Here is a 21,530-nt window from a genome sequence, read left to right as displayed (position 1 = left end):
TGCAATCACTAGCCACAGGACTAGTAGCTCCCCTCCGCTTTGATGACAAGGTTCCCATGATGTGTGGTATTTTGCAATGCCAGAGTGCAATATTCTTCCCACTCTCAAGATGTTGTGACCTTCTCTTTACTGTGAGGAGCTTGGTAGCCCACTCCAGATGTGTGGCTACCTAAGGGCTACAGGCCCACAGGAAAACATGTTTGGGCACTGGTTTTCCCTCTCTGTCTCCAACTTGTCTACATGAACCAAATGGCAGCCAGTTGAGGAGTGCTGTTTGTATTTTCCCTTCAAATGCAGCATCTCCTTTAAAGCTCCCCTTTTGCGCTAACACCTAGAGTGGCTCCCTAAGAGAGGTGAGGTAACAACTTACCCTGCAGCAGTGGCTTTTGTTCCTAAGCCTGGGAGTCATTCACACGTCTCGCCAAGAGGTCAGGAAGCTGTCTGTGTGCCAGAACCTGTGTGAGGCCACTGGACCAATTGGGACACAGACTGGCAACTTTCTAAAAGCTAACTTTAAAAGTGACATTAATTTTGACTTGAGCATCAAGTCAGATTTAATGCCACAATTAGGATGATACCATACAGTACCCCGTAAGGTTGTCCCAATCAGTAGTTAGCCAGGCCGGGATGCCAGCCGGTAATCCTGTGTTAGCCAATATGGCTACTAATGGTTCCTCTGCAGAATAACAACTTTAAGAGTTTTGCTGCTAAGACACATATAAACCTACTTATCTTGCTTAGCAATATACAACTCCCTGCCACAGGGCTCTATTGGTCTTCCTCAGGGGAGACAAACATAAAATTAAGCGAAGTGGTGGTCTTGTCATTTGTTTAAATGACAAAGTCGAACTACTAGTGTAAACACTTCCCTTTCAGTCTGCAGTGGTATTTTGGGAGCTATTCTGTCCTTTGGCACACACACAGTGCTGCAGCGCTGGGTGGACACTGCCCTGCATGCCCTTGGTACCTTGGGTACCACATACCAGTGCCCATCTGGTAAGTCAGTGCTTGCCAATTGGGGACATCCAATTCAAAATATATTTTGTAATGAGTCAGAACACTGGCACAGAGGTTTGGACAGCAGGCCTCAGTGCATTCTCAAGTCAAAAAACTAGCAAACAGTATTCCAAATAATAGGTGCGAGCCTGCAAAAGGCCTGTTTTCTGACACCACCTAAAATATTTAAAAGCTTTATTTCAAAAGTGATGTAAAACATCCTTTCTTCAACCATTACAAGTTTAACGTTTGCATTAAGAGTACAAACTGTGCAATTTTTATGAATTTGTCATTAAAATAGACTGCATTGCAATTGAATGATAATCTTCTTTTCAAATATTACCAACTGAAACAATCAAAAGCTTTATTTACATTGTGTTGTGACACATCCTTTTATCCCCGTTTGAGCTTACCTTTTGCGTGAACAAACAGCACCCAGCAAAAATTAAAAACTTCAGAGACTGTACAAGGATGGCGCCTGCCAAAACAAGGAAGAAGAATGTCAATTGTAATGTGCACAAATACATGCTTGCAATATAACTTTAGGATCAAATACCACAGCACAGAATTATAACCATTCATAAGGGTAGCACATGCCATCAGGAGGTAAAACATAATGCTTACAATGGTTACTTATATTACCTTATTTACATCTACAAAAAGATTTTGCAGTGTGAAACGTACAGCAATCAATTCACAACGAAGTGTTTCAAGCTTGTTTTGAGTTATAGTGAGAATCAATAGTTCTTCCTGTTTTTTTCTGTATTATCTTTTGTGAGAAATGGAAATTAATTGCATTTCATTTTATTATGTGTTGTCTAATGAGAAGCAGGAAAAGTCCTGCCTCCATGTGATGGGCTGTGACAAACATACTGGGACTATGATCAGTACCAAGTAAACCAAAGTGGGCAGAACAAATAATCCTTATCATTGCATACAAATAAAAGCACTTAGATCAGATCAGATTTTGAAATTACAACAAAGCAAGAAAGAAAAGATATTTAAGCAAGATACAAGAGTAAATTGATCCATCGTGTCAATCATTGCTTTTGAAGATAACTATAACTGATTAATGCAGGTTGAAAATATAGATTATTAGCAAGGAGACTGATATAGATAAATCAGTGGTTGTGTTAATGTGTATTCATTTAATTTTAAAAATAATCTTTATTTTGCTTGATCTTCTTGGAAAAGCTCATTAAGTAATGTTTCTTTATATCATTTTAATTATTCTCATCTTTAATGTATCTTTCATGCAATGTTACTCAGTGAGAAAACTGAGAATTGTTTTTAAATAGCCAATTTTTGATACATACTTTTCCATTAAGTGGAACAACACGAAACATTTAGTAAATTATAAATACATGTAAAACTATGGCCACTCAGCTGTTTTCTTGATTGCAGTTTTGTTTCACTGTGAAATTATCAAGGGGGCCAAGTTTCTGAGCACTGTATTAACACTTTATTCAAGTTAGGCTAGAACAATTTTAGTGGGATTTTGAAAAAGGGATCTGAGACTTTAGCAGGTGAATGTGAGTAGGCACAGGATAACAGGTATATCAAGTCTGTTTAGAGTGAAGCCCATTAGTGAATTCAGTATTCAGTTCACTGGAAGGCTCTTCTGCACTGATGTAGAAATTAAATTAAATAATTGAACACTTTAAGATCATTAAGACCTACTAGGCATGCGAGCTAAAGTCATCTAAATTGTGAGAGGTATAAAAGCCAGACTGAGTGACGCAGAGGACTCAGGAGATGCACTTAAAAGGATTCCCTTATGCGATGGGTGACAAGACAAAGGGAATTATCCATAAGGGCATCAATTGGATGGGTACAGACCTATGAGCTTGTGGCAAAGAAGGATATTTTTTAGCCATGATAAATTAGGATCAAATGCATGCAGATGATCAAGATTTTTTTTTTTTTTTAGTTTTTTTTTGTCCTCATTTGCCACCTAGGTTTTAAATGTGCAATCTGTAGGTATACAAGCAACGTGCTGCCTCAGTTCTTTCAACTGGTGGGGATAGAAATGGAACGTGGACCTCATCCCTCAGCAATAGTGCTTCAACCACCAATGATCGCTGGAATAAAACCTTACGGAGGTCGCAGGAGTACAGCCAAGATACTGGTGAGAGCATCTGAACACGGCTATGCCCAAGGATGGGAATGATGGTTTAATCATTGGACCTAGGAAAAAAGAAACAGTTTCTCAATGATCCCACTTCAGGAGATGCCAGAAAGATCTTTTGTCAGGGTTCCCAGCTCTGGCCAAGTCCAACCTGGAGACCTGCAAGGCCGAGGCATACCAGTCATTAATTGAAGGAGGTAGAGAGTCCTTCCATTTCCTGCATATCTCCCTCCTATCAAGCAGGATAGAATAAAAGATTAACTTCCTTGCCAACGTGGGAACCCCTTCTACAAGTCCAAAAATTACAGAAGAAAGGTCCAAAACAATATTGGAGCCAACTGATATTGAAAGAGTCTTACTTATGGCTTCCCAAAATAGGGACAAGTGAGGGCACTCGAAAAACATGTGAATGTCAGCAGCGGCCACCAGCCCACATCTCGCACATGCCACCATATTTCCCTGAGTAAATTTAGAAAGTCTAAGAGGTGAGTAGTAAGCTCGGTGTATGGTAAAAAGATGGTTTCTGCGTAACCATGCCGGCTTGACGATATCCCACATCGTTCTGCATGATGTACTCCAAAGGTCTTGCAAATTAGAGTTACTCACATGAGATGACCAAAGCTGATCTGGTAACGGGAATTCACCATCCAATTCTTCCAAGATTAAATTAGACCAGGATGAAATCTCCTTCTTAACGGGAAGCTTGTCAGCTAGAAGGGTTATAAGGTAACTATACGCACCCAAGGGAAATTTGGTTCCTCGAGAAGGTAGAGCAGTGTATGAACGAGACCAGCTGGATATTTGCAGATATTTAAATCTGGCAAAGTTTGGGCCAATTTTGTTACTTAAACACTCCCAGGATAACAGGACGCCATCAACAAATAAGTCTCCCCACACCTCCAACCCAGCTTCCCTCATAGATACAGCAAGTGTATCTCCCAACCAAGCCGGGCTGTCGGGAAGACCCCACAGAGGCGTCCTGCTTCCATAGTACCCTATTTTAATAGCCTTTGTTAGCTGGGCCCAAATTCTTGCCATACCCCGTAAGACTTGGGATCCCCAAATTTAAAAAGAAAACCTGACTGGCTCACCCCCTCTGCCATCAGCAACATAGAATACAAAAGGAGGAGCTTGGCGGGCATCCGAGATGGCCGCTTGAGCACAGCGCTCTCCGGACCCTCGCCGCTCCCGACATTTTATCCTGGCTGAATCCTGATTTCTTGCAAGAATTCGTGTAGGGGACGCTTGGCTGATTACCCTGGCACTTTTCAGGAATCGATTTGGATCTCGTATTCCTGAGTTATGGTGCTCTGAACTTTTGGGCTCCGCCCTTGAGGTGCGCCCGGGACGGGGTGCGGTACTGTAGCCGTCCTGCAATTGAACAACAACGGCAGGAGATCTGGCCTTGTGGGTCCCCCCTTCCTAGGTTTCGGTTTCGATTCTGTTCCGACTTGGGCCACGGCTGTGGATGTCGCGTTGCGACTGAGACTTGGAGGCAGATCGGCTGTTGGGCTTTCATGTGACCTATTTGCTGGTTTGGCGACCTCTACCCGAGTTGTGCCCCCTTTTTATGTACTTTTGATCCTGTACTTTGGGTGTCGGGCCCGTCGAACCTGGTGGCTCGTCCTGTGACGCATCTTCAAAATGGCGGGCAGAGGGGACAGAGAGACGCGCAAGACGAAAACACCTCTGCGCGGGGCTCCAGTTCAATCGAATGTCATGGACCGTTATACCCATTCTAAGGGGTCCCCCGGAGCTGCCCTGCCTGGTTCTAGTATTGCGTCCGAACGAATTTTGGAAGAATCGGCGGAGCCCTCCTTACAGGATATCATGGGCGCCATCTCGGGTGTGAGAGAATCCATCGGCCTACAGTACGAGGCCTTGGCCCACAAACTTGACACCGTGGCTATTGAGGTGAATCTGATTCGTGCTGATCTCGGCAAGACGAATGAGAGGGTACAATCACTGGATATTAAATCCTCTAGCCTTACGAATGACGTCTCGGAGCTCCAAACTGAGATTGGGAATCTCCGTCGGGGGAACGACTTCATGACCCGTCGCCTGGAGGACTTTGAAAATAGGGCGCGTCGCTGCAATGTTCGCCTGGTTGGTGTACCGGAAAACCCTGAACCCCACTCGGTGGATCTCCTGGTTGAGGATCTGGTCTTGAACCATTTGGCCCCTTCTGGTCTCACAAAATTTTTCACGGTGGAACGTGCACATCGTGTTCCAGGGGGCAAAGTCAAGCCGGGAGCCCCGCCGAGACCCATTGTGGCGAAGCTTTTTCATTATAGAGACCGGGACGCTATCCTGCAGGCCTCGCGGGTGAAGGGCCCGGTGGCCTTTGAGAACGCTACGGTGAACTTTTACCCGGACTTTTCCCAACAGGTTCAGAGACAACGTATGGAGTTTCGTGGTGCCAAGAAACGTCTCCGGGATCGGGGCCTACGTTACGCCATGCTCTTTCCCACTAGACTCCGGGTTGAATACAATGAACGTACCCTTTTCTTTGATCGGCCAGATGCTGTTAATGACTGGCTGGACTCATTGCCTGACCGTCCTCCTGAGACAGACTCCGCCGCTCACCCTGGCGGTGCCGAAGGTGGTGTGGAGATCTAACTGTTTGGCTCTTATGTCTTATTTTGAATACATTCTCAGGAGTGTTGGCCGGCGTCCCCCTGCATTGTGATCATTCTGTCTTTTCGTTTGTTATTTTTGTTCTTGCTGAGGTCGGGGGGTGGATGGAACGGAGACCTTTCCTCCTCCGGGGTCTTTGTGTAGAATAGGGGTTCTTGGGCGACAGGCACACTGCAGGTTGGGGTGGCTCTTTAGCTTTTTGCAGGGGTGCAGGGTGGGGGGTGTTTCTCTTCGGTCTGGGGGAGGGGGGTTGGGAAGTTTTTTCTTTTCTGTGTGTTGTTTTCAAGGCGATTTGCTCCTGTGTTTGCTGTTGTTTCTGATGTCTAGCTCATGGACGAGGGGTCTTGGCTCGGGTGGTTGGGATGGGGGGTAGAGGGTTGAAATTTCTTTCCTGGAACGTTAATGGCCTGGGAGATCGTATTAAGCGCAGTGTGGTCTTAAAATGTATTCGACGTTTGTCACCGGACATTGTTTTCATGCAAGAAACCCATTTGATTGGTAATGTTTGTTATGCGATGAATAGATGGGGCTACCGCCTTGTGGCGCACTCAGGGTTTACCTCCGGATCTAGGGGTGTGGGTATTCTTGTTCGAACCTCCCTCCCCTTGGCTATTGATGAGGTGATTCATGATGACCGTGGGAGATATACTGTCCTGGTGGGTAGATATGAAGGCCGCACCCTGTCTCTCTTCAATGTTTATGTTCCCCCGGGTTTGCAGGCCTCTACTTTTACTGACTTGGGCCGTGTTCTGTTGGATCTCCCTGATAGCACTCTCTTTCTTGCCGGTGATTTTAATTCGGTGCTTTCCGGCCTTCACGATCGCCATCCCCCTAGAGATACCCCGCAGGCTCAGCAGTGGTTGGGTGGGTTTTTAGATACCTTTGGCCTTGTGGACTGCTGGCGACTATTGCATCCTACTCAACTCCAATATACTTTCCATTCTGGGGCCCATGGCAGTCTGTCCCGGCTGGATTATTTCCTGATGCCCGCAGCCCAATCATCGGCGGTGCGTGAGATTTTCCACTTGCCGAGGGGCATTTCTGATCACTCGCCGCTCTGGCTTCGTTTCGAGGTTGGGGTAGAGGCTGCGGGCCGAGTGGCTCCCATAAACCCTTGGTATCTTTCCTCCCCTGAGACTCGTACCCTCTTGCTCAAGTCCGTGGATTCATATTTCCTGGAAAATGAGGGGTCGGTCTCTTCGGCTGTGTCCCTGTGGGAGGCTTTTAAAACTGTGATTCGTGGACAGGCCCTTTCCTTGATTGTTGAAGCTAAGAGGGCAGGGAGGAAGGAGGTGGTGGAACTTGAGGGGGAGATCTCTGCTTTGGAGGACGAGTTGGAATCTGGTGTCACGCCTGACAAACTCCATGCCCTGGGTCTCAAACAGTTTGCATATAAATCTCTGGTCACTGACGCTGCAAAGGTGATGTTTCGTGAGCAGCAGGGCAGATTGTATGATGTGGGTGACAAAGCGGGAAAACTCCTAGCGTGGTTGGACAAGAAAGAAAGGGTTAATCGTGTGGTGCCCGTGATTCAGTCTGCGAGTGGTGAGAAAGTGATAGATCCGACCGCCATTGTTGATCGTTTTGCGGAATATTTCCGTGTGGTATATGCTCCCGTGTCTGTGAGGGATGTTGCCGACTCCCGCCTTCTTCTGCGTGATATCGCTTTGCCCTGTGTCACCGACTTGGACCGTATTGCTTTGGACTCCCCTTTTACGAATGATGAGATAGCCAATGCAGTTCGATCGCTCCGTTCGGGCAAAGCACTGGGCCCGAACGGTTTGCCTATTGAGTTGTACAAATTATGCCCCGATAAGGTGGCGCCATATCTCCGCGCCATGTTTCTAGAATCTCGTGAGCGGAACATGCTTCCCTATGATCAGCGTCTGGCGACAATCGTCGTCATTCCCAAAGAGGGTAAACCACGTGACCTCTGTTCTTCGTATAGGCCCATATCCCTCTTAAACGTTGAACCTAAGGTGTTGGCTAAACTTTTGGCGACCCGTCTCCTTTCGGTTCTTGGAGAGTTGGTCCATCCAGATCAGTCTGGCTTTATCCCGCATCGCAACACTGCTCTGAATTTACGTCGCCTCCACGGCGCGCTGGCGAGGGCGGGGCTTTTGACTGAACCGGCCATTTTGGCATCCTTGGATGCCTCCATGGCCTTTGATACTGTGGAGTGGCCCTATTTATGGGCGACACTTGAGAAATTCGGATTCGGGTGCGAATTTATTAGCTGGATTAGGCTGTTGTACGCGGAACCTCTGGCGCAAGTTGTAGTGAACGGTAGAGTGTCGGCCCCCTTTTCCTTGGGCAGGGGTACCCGTCAGGGCTGCCCCTTGTCCCCTCTGTTGTTCGCGCTCGCTCTTGAACCGTTGGCGGCCTGGCTCCGTTGGGAACCGTCCCTTAAAGGTATTCGTTGGGCCCCGGACTTCGAAGACCGCGTCTCGCTTTATGCGGACGACATCCTCTTGTATCTTACTTCCCCTCGCAAGTCTCTATCAGTTTTATTTGACGTTCTTGCGTCCTTTGGCGCTAACTCAGGCCTCGTCATCAATTGGTCTAAATCCTGTGTATACGTGTTGTCGGGTATCTTGCCTCCGTTGCCGAGTAGACTTCCTCTTCAGGTGGTCCGGGATGGTTTCAAATACTTGGGGGTGTTCGTTACCTTGGATCCGTCCCTTCGTTTTGATCGTAATCTCCTTCCCCCGCTGCTTAGGCTCCGTTTGGACGTTGCCCGCTGGCGCAAACTCCCCCTGTCTCCACTGGGTCGGGCGGCTCTGTTTAAGATGATGTCACTACCGCGGTTTCTCTACGCTCTCCAGAATTATTATGATCCTATCCCCAAGACCTATTTTCGGGAGATTGAGAGCCTTCAGAGGCAACTTATTTGGGATGGGCGACCGCGCATTGCTCTCGCCAAACTTTCCATCCCGTGGTACGATGGGGGCATGGCGCTCCCCGATATTAAGAGATACTACTGGGCTTCCCATCTGTCCGCTATTAATCACGCTATGTTCTCTCCGGGTCGTAATCCGGCGTTTGAGATGGATAAACTTCAGCTTCCGGGAGGTGACTTTAATAGAGTGCTCTATTCTCGCGCCGCTGGGCGCCATCTTGTGGGACCTACTTTGACTGCTTTGACTGTGTGGCGTGCTGCGAATGTGAGTCTGGGCTGGGAGGATCGCTTGACGTTGGCGACGCCGCTTTATGCTTCAGAACGTCTGGGCGGTCTTTGGTCTTCCAAGGGTTTTGACCGTTGGGACTTGATTGGGATCTCTAAAGTGGGGGATGTATATTCTAAGGGTTCGGTGCGCCCGTTTCAGGCCCTCCAGGCTGACTACGGCCTGAGTAGTCGGGAATTCTTTCGTTATTTACAGATCAGGCACGCTTTGGTTTCGGTGTTTGCTCCTGGTGAGATTCCGCCTGACTCTTCCCCACTTGAAGACCGTATCCTTGACGGACATCTTCCTGATAGCACTATCTCCCTGATTTATAAAAAGTTGATTAACAATCGGACTGACTTATTGGCCCGGCTTCGGGAGCAGTGGATGGGAGATGGGTTGGAACTTGATGATGAGGATTGGCAATCGGCCCTCTCCTCTCCAAAGGAGGTGGCTATACCGGCTCGACTCCGTTTGGTCCAATTGAAGATCCTTCATCGGGTGTACGTGACGGGGCCGCGACTGATGGTGATGGGCTTTTCCTCTGATGGACTGTGTAAGCGTGGATGTGGTTTGCGTGCTACTTTCCTGCATATTCTTTGGGAGTGCCCGATGGTGGCTGCTTATTGGGTGGCCGTGCTTGATCTGATGACTGTGGTGACGGGGATATCCTTGCGACCGGAACCTCGTCGCTGTCTTTTGAATGTTTGGGAGCCCACGGACTATTCGGTGGCACAGACTAGATGGGCCACCCTGGGCTATATGATCGCGAAGCGAGATATTGCGCAACTCTGGGGGGCCTTCAGGCCCCCTGCCCTCTCGCAATGGGAGGATAATATGGATTGGTCCATGTTCCGTGAGAAAACTGTTTATGTGGCCAGGAGTAGACCCAGGGCATGGGTGAAGGTGTGGGGTCAATGGAACGAATACCGTGGCGACATTTGTACTCCTCCCCTTGTGGACACTGTCGAGATTACTCTATCTCCCTAGGCTGGCGTTCCCGGAATCTTCATATAGGGACTGAGCTGGTGTCACCGGCTCTTCCCCCCTTCTTCTTCCTGATCTCTGCCCCCCTCCCCCCCCCCCGCTCCATACTCCTTAGTGCTTAGGATATTATTATTGCACCTCCGCTGCTGTCCCCCCTTGCGTCCCTTGGGCTGACCTTCAGTGATACACTCTCGCCTTTTTGTATGTGTGTTTTTTTTCATATATATAAAACCTGTTTTGGTCCTGTGTATAATGTGGAGTATCGCATTGTTGATTGACGGTTACCTCTGCGGGCTCATGTGATATGTCTCTCCTCCTTCTTAGCGGCTGGCCCGTGTGGTTGTAGGCCCATCCTTGTACATTTCTGCTTGCTCAAATAAAGGTTTTTAAAAAAAAAAAAAAAAAAAAAAAAAACATAGAATACAAAGAACCCACTCCATACTAAGATGGATTCTTTAATAACATCCTAGCATGAGATAGCTGGAATGCCCAGGCATAGACCTGGAGGTCCGGGGCAGCGAGCCCCCTTTTCCCTGCGTCTCCTGGTTTTTTTCCAAGAAATTCTTGGAAGGTGTTTATTCCAAATGTAGGTGTTAATTTCGGCCTGTATTTTTTTAATAAGAGAAGGTTCAAAATATAAGGGGATAATGCTAAATAAAAAAGAAATCTTGGGCAAAATAGACATTTTGACCAGGTTGACCCTACCCAATACGGATAAAGGGAGATGAGCCCAGGTTTGAAGCAGTTTACGACATTCTTTAGCCACCTTCGAGAAATTATTGGTGGCGATCTGGTCAATATCGCCTACAACCTCAAGGCCTAGATACCTCATCCCTTTTCCCGGCCGGATGCCAGAGCTAAAAGAGCTCTGGTCCTTGTTCCAAGTCATCATCTCGGTCTTAAACGTATTAATCTCATAACCGGACACCTCCCCAAATTCCGAAGCCAACTTGAATATTGCAGGAAGGGCCGTATGAGGTGCAGACGTAAAGATGAGGATATCGTCCGCATAGAGGGCCACCTTTTTCTCCCAACCCCTATATACGAACTCCTTGATGTTAACACTATCCCTCAAACTCTGGGCAAATGGTTTAGCATATAGATCGAACAGGAGTGGAAAAAGCGGGCAGCCCTGCCGTGTTCCCCTCGAGATGTTAAAGGGATCGGATAATACCCCATTGACCAGAACACAGGCACTAGGGTTCTGGTAAAGAAGACTAATTGCCAGACAAAATCTTTCTCCCACGTTGAACTTTGCCAAGGCCTCCAACAGGTACAACCAATTGACCCTGTCGAAGGCCTTGGTGGCATCCAGCGTAAGAACCGCCAAAGGAAGAGATTCCAAAACAGCCAGATCTATAGCACCTACTAAATCAAAGGTTAATTCGAAAAGCTGTCGCCCCCTGACGAACCCTTTCTGATCTGGATGTAGAATCGTGGGGGCGACTAGAGCCAGTCTGTTTGCAAGAATAGAGGAAAATATCTTGTAATCCCCATTTAAGATCAAAATTGGTCTGTACGAACCACATGCAGTTGATGGCTTCCCTGGTTTTAAAATTACGGCTATGGAAGCATTGTCCCATGACACTGGAGGACACACACCATCCAATAGAATCTGATTAAACAATATTACCAAAAAAGGGACAAGTTCCTGCTCCAAAGCTCTATAAATTTCCGCAGGTAGGCCATCTGGCCCTGATGTTTCCCCTTCTTGGCATTCTGAATGGCATTCCTCACCTCGCCTTCCGAGATTTCACTTTGTAGCATCTCACTCTGGTCAACAGAAAGACATGGGAGGATGATTTTACTAAGCCAATTTTTAATGATATCAGGGTCCAACTTCTTGTCCTCGTGGTAGATAGCTCGAACAAATTCTCTAAAAGCTGATCTAATATCAATATCTAAGGATAGAGGGACATCATTGACATTGATCAGGTCGATGTTGTTACGGACCACATCCGTTTTGGCTTTCCATGCCAGTAACTTCCCAGCCCCCTCCCCATACTGAAAATGCGCAATTTTGCTGGCCTCCCATCTTTCTTGTACCCGCTGATTAAGAATCGAGGCTAATTGACCCTTTAAGGAAAGTAATCTTTTGCGCAGGGGTGTTAAGACAGCGTCCGCGGAGGCCGAATTAGCATCAATATCAAGCTGGATCTTAGCTATATTCGCCTCTACCGAGGCCACGGCCTCTCTATACTCTCTCCTTCTATAAGCCACTTTACCTGTGATAAGGCCTCTCAAAAAAGCTCTAAGAGAGTCCCACACCACTCCTACACCAGCAGAACCTACATTTACCTTTACAAAAAGCGCCACCTCAGTCTTTAGAAAGAGAACATCTTCAGGATGGGAAAGTAACGAGCGATCAAAAAACCAAGGGCCCGATGTAGGTGGCAAATACCGGTCGGAAGCGGCCGAATTCGGCCGTTTCCGACCGGTATTTGGCATCTTGAGATGTAGGGGGCCAGATTTTACAGATTCTGTAAATTTACCGAATCGGTAAATTTACAGAATCCGTAAAATACCGAATCCGTATTTTTACCGATTCGGTACCTTCCAGATGTAGGTGGGACTCTTCTGAGTCCCACAGGCCTTTAGGAGTCGGCATTTTACCACCCAATTCAATTGGGTGGTGAAATACCCAATCCAGGTGTGCATGCACATCTGTGCATGCACACCTGTGCCATGTGACACACAGACATGCCCTTAGGGCATGTCTGTGTGCCACATGGCACACATGCCTGTAATTGGGGTGCCAGAGGGTGTCAAAGTGACACCCCCTGCACCCTTGCAAGAATAGGTAATTACCGAATCGGTAAATACCGATTCGGTATTCCACATTGATTCCTATGGGCTTCAAGGCCCATAGGAATCAATGGGGGATACCGATTCGGTATTTACAGATTCGGTACCTACATTTCCCCCCCTCTAATTTACCACTTCTTAAATACCGAATCGGCATGATTCGGTATTTTAGAAGTGGTAAATTAGATTTACCTACATCGGGCCCCAAGTCCTTACCGGCGCGGCAAGAGTGAGTTCCAACAGTACTGCAGAGTGATCTGATAGATGTAGCGGGAGATATTTAATGACTTTGACGGCGTCAACCAACCTCTGATTAATTAATATGAAATCTATTCTGGACCGATGATGATACTTATAGTTCCTGAAAGAAATGCCCTGCTGTTGGCCTGCCCTTAATCTCCAAATATCCACATACCCATACTGCTTCATTGCATTCAACAAGAAGGATCTTGACTTCGACGGGACCCTGGATCGATTATTATGAGATTTGTCCAAAAACGGGTCTAAGACAATATTAAAATCCCCAGCAAATATTACAGGCTCAGGGAAGGCCAAGAGATGGGAAAAGATGACTTCCAAGGATGATGAATCATCATGATTGGGACCATAGTACCCAACCATGGTAAGTTGAGAACCCAAAATAGAAAGAGAAGCAATAACCCATCTACCAACAGGGTCCACTTTAGAGTCAAAGAGCCTAACCTTAAGTTGTTTCTTGAAGATGAGCGATACCCCTCTAGAGGTCAAAGACTGAGAGGTAGAAATTGCGAAGTCAATCCATTTATTGACCTTAACTAACGTGTCAATTTCAGCCTGGATCAAATGCGTTTCTTGGAGGATGATGACCTGTGCATCTGAGTCGCGGAGATACTGCAACAGTGTTCTGGGCCTAGGTTTAGTACGCAGACCATTGACGTTCCACGACATTATCTTTAAACTAGTCATCACCACTGTCCCAGACTCCGCCCAACCTTAATTTGACACGAGAAACAACGTTAGGCTGCCCTGCCCCTATAAAAATTGGCAACACAACGCAAAAACACTTATAACCAACAGGATGAAATAAGACACAGAATTGGCAAATGAGGAATTTTTAATGACATTTTTGCCCCCCACTAACCCCGTGCCCCCTCCACCCTCCGCCCCCCCTCCCATGGAGAACCCATGGTGTATCTAACCAGATCAAGTCCAGTAGATGGCACCCCTACCTCAAGCTACCGCTACACCCCCCCCCAAACCCTGACCCAAAAATCCCTACCAAAGTGAGCTTACTACATCAAAAAAAATTAAAATGTGTGTATTCCATAACAGAATTTATTTTTTGATAATTTAATATTTTTATATTTTTATAATTTTAAATTCATTTGTTTGTTGTACCTATTAGTGGTGATTATAAATATCCATGATAACATTCACATACTCTAGTTTGACCTATGTCAATAAGAGGACCAAATCCTATTTACCCGACGCCTTATTGCCCAGATCTAAAAGGAGCTCATCAGCGGCTTGGACTGACCTGATGTTAACCATCTTATTATTATGCATCACCTTTAGCGAGGCCGGAAACATAAGTTGAGCAGTAGCACCTGTCGCAGGGTTTCTGTTCTCACACAGAACTGTGCACAGAGGATTGGAACCTCGGAGAATTAGGGTGACCCAAAACTCACCTAAGTACCCAACAAACCCCCTACCGAGCTAGCTACAGTGTCTCATTGGGCATAACAAACTCCCAATGTTTAGACAAACCAGAACATGAACTTACAGTACCTCAGGATACGTGGAACACATGAACACTCTTTCGTTATACTATCATTACAAACCAGAACATGGAGTAAAGAAGAACACATGAGCATTTGAAATGTTTATTTACTAATGCCGTCTTCTCAGGCGCAGTATCTTAGATAATACAAGTAAACATATTATCAGTAGCAAAGTTACCAGCATAGTTACTAGTCCATAAAAAGCGAATGGTGACAGCATGATAACATGCTGTAAATGAATAAGGGTTAACAACACTTATTTCTCACCCTCCCTAACACACATATTATATTATTAGCTAAGAAGGTCTCTTTGGGTTGAATCAGGGCGGGCCCATACCTCAGTATCCTAGCATGAAGGAATCACATCAGCATACATCAGCTCTGTCTGCATGTGAACCGCATCAAGTGTGTTATTGTGCCTCAAACAAAGCAATATAAAACCAGCCTCGAGCCCAAAGTTGGCAGAAGCTGCACTTATGTTATGTCTATGAAGCCGTGAAGATCAGACCTCATAACAAATCTGTATCGTGTTGTTCCTGAAACTTCAGCACTCTCTGTACAGACATAGTTTATTAAGCAAAGCTGATATCAGAGTAATAACATATTATTCTCATGTAAACCACAACGAACTACTAGGTTGAAAGCTAAATCAACAATTAAGTGTCGTGTGCAGAAGTTGCAAAAAAGGAAAAATGGCGTTTAAACCTCTAATGAGCCTATGCTAACTTAACACGGTATAAAGATATTCAGTAGCTCCATGACACCCCCCCATGATCCGTGAACGGACTAAATAAGATAACAGAAGTGCCATCTCATGAGAGCAGAATGCAACATTATATGAGCATGGTTCTCAAACTAAACCTTTAAAAATTGCAAAATTTGTAAAACAATATAATGCTAAAAAATAGCCAAAAAGTCTATAGTGGCTCAAGCCAATAGGCAAGGAAATAATAAAAAAAAACTTGACAGATAAGTCAATAAATGTCAATGATCTGCTAGTACTCAGCATGTCAGTATACGGAAGTGTCTAGGACAGAACTGTGTACGCAAAATAAGCAGCAACAGCCTCCAACAGGAAATCACCGTCTTCATCCGAAAACAGTTCAGCCATCCAATTTAAAAGAGGAAAAGAACATACGTGTTCTCCCAGCACCGGATACTCTATCACCATCAGAGGACAGCTCGGTGGGTTTTCAAGAAAGCTCAGTTCCAAGAAATCCTGTGCTGCCGCCAGTATATTCCAGGGACCAATTAGTCCATGCATCACTGCTAAGGCCATAATCCTTTCGCCAGGACAAACCAACTCGTGAGTAATGATAGGACTCATCAGCTGATTAAAATCGACGTCAGGAGAAACCGGTCCGCAGAGACACAAATCAATGGCCCAATCGAAATCACAGGTCAGGCAGTGAAATACAGGCTGGACACAGGTGAAGTAGGAGAATCGAAAAGATAATCCATATGCCGTGCTCAATATCGCTAACGGCAGTGTGCCATAATATTCAAGCACGCGGTTGCGGAACAGCGTCAGCAGCTGCTGGGCGGGGCCTTGCACAGGAAGGACATCCATATTTAAAGATACAAAAAACCACTAGCGCGCCCGCTGCTAATGCAAGTAAAAATGGGAATCCACCAAACAAAGCTGAAAAAATAGAATGAAAGAAAGCAGGGACGACTCCAAAAATCTTTTCAAAGGAAGTCACGAGACCACTGCTCACAGTTTTAAAAAAATGTGCCAGGCCCTTTGTGGAGGACGCGTTAAAGATAGTACGAACCATCTCGCTGAAATGCAAAGGCAAATCAGTATTCAAAAGGGCCTGAACCTCTGTACGGGTGTTGGCTATGTGAAGAACGAAAGTTTCACGAGCCGAACTCAAGGCCACCTCTTTCTGGGACAAAAGAGCCCTTATTCTTGCCATGCCGCTGAATTCTGCTCTCAAGGTTGGTATTTGTGGCCAGATGGAATACTCCCTATGTTCATGTGTGGGAGGATACAGAACATTTCTGCAGCAAACAACACGTTCACTTACTGTTACTATAAAAGGTACACCTTTTATTAACCCGCAACAGTCTTCATTATTTAAAAGTAAATAACTACCATTTCCTAATAAGGTAAATGTGGGGATGATAGCAGGAACCGGTGTGCCTTGCAAAACACAAGCCAAATTTGGTTGGTGTTGGTTGCATGAACCGTGTAATTGTATGTGTCTACACATTAATGAATGATCTGGTGTCTCAGTACACTCCTCCCCATTCAGATAAACTTCTTGATCATCTTTGAAACACCTGTATGTGTATGGAAGGGACCAGACTTCATGAAGGAAACCACTACCTAATGGTTCATAACGACCAATTGGTACATATCTCATACAATTCGTGAATTTATATAAAGCAAAAGGCAGCGTTATTAAACCGTGGATAAGCCACGTTGCAGCAGTGGCCTCTGCCACGGAAAAAGGCAAAGATTCTAACCTCTCAATATGTAACATACTAAAGGTAGCATCACGCATTGAAAGCAAGCGTTGTTTGTCAGTCAAATTAAACGGGGCAAAGAGTGAAGAAACGTTCATGTACGTCCAAGGAACCTTATTATTTTTCAGAGTCTGAAGGGTCCATGCAAATTGCATGATTGACCGTAACTGATTTTGACCATGGTACAATACTGACACTTCATCATGCACAATATCCACAACGGATGACACAATATTATCTAAAGTGTAAATTCGGGAGGAAAGCACGTTAATACTATTATCACCCACAGCAAGCACTTTCTCAAGATTTGCCTGATCAATAGCCCTAAGGCGTGTAGCAGCCTCAATCTGTGATGTTTTCCAAATTTCATTGTAAACTGCATATATCCACCTTTTTGACCTACCACTAGCCGGGCCTTTAATGAAATCATTTAAATCCACGTCTGCATTCAGTTTAGAAAGGTGACTTTTAACTGCAGGTAAAGTTGAATGTTTCAGCCAATTTTGACATAATTTGCCCACAGAATAAGTTGTGACAGTGTGGACTAAGTCAAAACGGGGATCCGATCTAACACTTGTAAATCCCTCAGATAAACCTAAGAATCGATGCTGGCAAGAATCAGCACCACGGTGCCAAAGCAGCCAACCTTTTGGATCCAAACTGGAAATGTTAAAGGAAGAATTAAGGAGTAGGGACTGTAATTCTCTAATGGACAACTGAGTAAAATTACTCCAACTATCATATTCCTCCAAATCCGGGATTGTAGGGGTGTTCAATTTTTTAGAAGTAGCCAATCCAAAGCATGTGGTCTGGGAAATTGTTTCATTTAAAAACAACATATGATTCGGTATGAGACATGCACGGTGCAAAGCCTCAGTGCCTTGTACCTGCCAGGCTCTTGAACCCCAAACTGATTTAAGGTCTATTGTTTCCTTCCATAATTCGTAGCCTCCAGTAACTAATTGATCAAGGAAGGCCTTCGAATACAACAATTTAGTATCGGTAAGTCTGACATTGGCATTTTTATAAACTTAAAATAAAAGGACTCGGGATTGGATTGGTTAAAGTCAGTGAAATAAGTATACTTTTTCAGAAATGTTTCAGAACTGCCTTGCGCAGGCGCTGGGCAATGTTCCCACTGTGTAAAATTAACAGTATCCCTCCGGGATGAAGTTTTATGTACGAAGTGATTGCCATAATGTTGGTAGCAAAATAAATCACCATAATTAGCAGATTCTAAATATAAATCCTCAGCATCAAAGGCAGCATAGTATTGTAAATCAGAAAACAAACTTTCTACTGCATTAACATCCCAGTCATCAGAACGAATGTTTTGTTGCACCACATCCCCCATATTCACTCTAAGTACATTAGGAACATTAACGACTTCCGTTGGGCCATGAATTTGAAATCGAACCGCATCCCACACTATTCCATCAAGGACAGGCCATGCTGTGATGTTAACCAAAGTCAAGTCTCTTTTCAACCGGTGTGTAGAATGTGACGAGGAAAGCGGGGCCAAAGTTCCATTTAGATGTGTAATGCATGTTCTTTCCTCGACATAGTGTCCATTGATGAGTCGAAAAAATAAAACACAAAACCAATTGACATAAAGAGGTAAACTGAAAAAAGGACCAGCCAAATGCATGTCCAAGGGGGAATCAAAAAATGTTTTTTAAACAGGCTAGCACAAACTGCAATACGAGAGGGCTTCTTCGAGGCAAGGGAAACAGAGTCAAATGAAAATCTGGATTCCGTGGCTAAACGTGCTTGCAGGTCAGGCATGGACAAATCAGTGGGGTAGGTATAGTCTATCTCATCATTGTTAGTTCCGGGTAAAGTATTTAATAAAGGACTGGAAACAGCAGGTAATTCGATGGCCACTTCAGGTTCAATATTAGAATTAGTGGGCATAACTGAATTTCTCACAATGGAAGGACAGGAAACAGCCGGAGTCATGCTAAGAAGAATCGGCCACTCTGTGTATCTTGACATTGTCAATTGAAATAAACCTGTTTTCCTTACGACCAGGAAGTGGTGGTAAAATGACTGTTCTTGTGCCCTTCACTCCAAGGACTGGAACCGGAGCTCGATAGGAAGGACCAAATTCTTTCTTGTTATCGATCTTCTCTCGAACCAGTTCTCCAACTTGGGGTAGCCAGCCGACTACCGGGATCTGCAACGCATCATCCGATGTGGAGGGCAAATGTTCCTTTGCAAGACTGTCTCTGGTCTTTTGTAGATTCTGTAAAACATTGCAATGTTCATCTGCGTCAAAGGAAGTGGCGCGAACCACACAGTCTAGACCGTCAAGGTCAGGGACGTACATCTTGATGCCAAAGAGCATTTCGTATGGGGTCCGCCCACCCAGAGACCTTCTAGGGAGATTATTAAGAGCACGCTGCACGCCATTGAGGTGGGCCAGCCAGTTTCTGCCAGTGCCTATAACTCGAGCTGTCAAAGATTGCTTTAAATCACGGTTCATTCGCTCCACTACACTGTTACCCTCAGGTCTGTAGGGAGACGAAAACTTGACTTGGACCCCCAACAAAGCCATGGCATCCTTATACGCCTTAGAGGCGAAAGCTGGACCCTGATCCGAATGGAAGGTACCACAGGCAAAAATCCCTATAAAGACACGCAAATCTCTAATGACAGTCCGTGAATCAGCGCTGCGATGGGGCCATACCCACACAAAGCGTGTGCATGAGTCAACTGCTACTAAGATGTACTTATATGCAGTATCAGATGAAAAAGGACCGCAGTGATCTAAATAAACACAACCAAGTGGTTTATTAGAAATGTACAACTGTGTCTGTGGCGGACGCGTAGCAGTTGAAGGTTTAATCTGCTGGCAAATGTCACAAAGAAGAACATAATCACGCGTCTGTTTGTACAGTCCCCGCCACCAGAAACGTTGTTGTAATTGAGATACAGTGGCCGAGACCCCCGCATGCGCAGACGCCACACCTTCATGTGCCGCTGTAATCAAGTCTGCCCTGCGATCCGAGTTGGGAATCAGCCGTTCCCCAACATCAGGAATTGTCACAAAAGGAACCTTTTCGGGACTTAAGTGGTATTTGTACTTTGAAGGGAATCCCGAAGGATGTTTACCTCCCTTCTCAGAGGCAGCAACTGCTGCCAAGATGTCGCTATCAATCTTGGTTTTGGATCTAGTAACTGCTGCAACTAAGTATGTAGATACTGGTGATTTCGCCGCTTCATCTGCAAGCGAGTTACCGACAGCGTGAACTCCCACGCGCTGATGGCCAAGAGTATGAATCACATAAACGAGTGGCAACTTAGCCTTAAGTTCCGCCACTCGAACCCAGATCATCTTGTGTTTTATTGTGCTACCCTTGGAATCACGAAAATCATTCTGAACCCAAAAGAACAAGTTTTCATTGTAAGACTGGACACAGTAGTAAGAATCACTTACAATTAGAGTAGTAACACTTGGATCAGCGTACTCCAATGCTAGCAAAAGAGCACGAAGCTCTGCCAATTGTGCGGTGCAATCGCCCAGGGGCAGCGTGTGCACATCACTGGAAATGAACTCATCGTTCAACATAGCACCGACCACAATAGCGCATGCGGAAACGTAGGCATGTTTAGAGCCATGCGCAACCTGCGCCGACCCATCAGTGTAAATGATGCAATGGAAGTCCTCCAAAGGCCGCATAGCTAGAGGAGCAGGATGAACGAACTCATACTGCAAGTACTTTTGCGACCGTAATGAGGCGTCAAAAATAAACGTGACATCCGTGGACGTCAAGGACGGAGCCCATTAAATCCACCGAGGGTGCAAAGCTTTTGAATTCGGTACACTGGCTTTCGTGACTGCCTCCAAATGAGGACAGGGTGTTACCACTAACATGCGTTTCCCCTGTGACAGAGCTCGTTCCTTAAGAATCGCCATCTGTACAGCCGTTAAAACCTTTTCCACAGTGGGAAACCGCAATTCAGCCGAAGTGTACAAGTGTGACTTGTAAGCAATAGGTACTGTGTCTCCTTCATTAAAAGTGAGGTACGTGAAACCCACCGTCCCAGGAATTATTCTTATCACCAGGTTGGTGTGGTTATCACGAGTCAGTAAGTATTTAGAAGCGAGCAGATCAGCCTGCAAGGACTGCAAGATGGCTGAGTGCTCAGGCAGCCAGCATGATTTTGAAAAGGTAGGTTGTATCAATGCATACAACGGCTTGATACGCTGGGCATATTCCGGAATGTATGTCCTTCCGAAATTCAAAAAGCCCAGTAAAGACTGTAATTTTTTCAGTGTTGTAGGAGGGCGCAATTGTGCACATTTCTCCAAGAAGTGAGGAGCCAAACCTCTACCTTCATTGTTCAGCTCATAGCCAAGGAACAACACTGTGTGTTCTGCAATGTGCGATTTTGCAAAATTAAATTTGTAACCCATATCAGCAGAGTTACAAATAATCGAATTCACTCGACACAGATGCATCCAAATTTCGTCGTCTGTGAGATAAATGTCATCCACATACGAGTAAGCATCTGGGTCGATTCTCTCTAACAGAGAGACTATGCGCGCGGTAAAAATACCAGGACTATTCTTGGAGC

The 21,530-nt window shown here is 45.6% G+C and overlaps 1 protein-coding gene across 1 annotated transcript in view; it reads right to left on the bottom strand.

Annotated features, from left to right (window-relative positions):
* Positions 1-21,530, bottom strand: part of RBL2 (RB transcriptional corepressor like 2) — an 817,437-nt gene that overhangs the window by 667,032 nt on the left and 128,875 nt on the right. The window contains exon 4 of the mRNA XM_078670248.1: positions 1,410-1,474. Coding sequence (XP_078526374.1) covers positions 1,410-1,474 — 65 coding nt within the window. The remainder of the gene's footprint in view (positions 1-1,409; positions 1,475-21,530) is intronic.

Source organism: Lissotriton helveticus, chromosome 12 (genome assembly GCF_964261635.1).
Source record: "Lissotriton helveticus chromosome 12, aLisHel1.1, whole genome shotgun sequence".
In the NCBI taxonomy this organism is placed as follows: domain Eukaryota; kingdom Metazoa; phylum Chordata; class Amphibia; order Caudata; family Salamandridae; genus Lissotriton; species Lissotriton helveticus.
The sequence above is the reverse complement of the archived record's forward strand: the minus strand, read 5'-3'. Positions and strand labels throughout refer to the sequence as shown.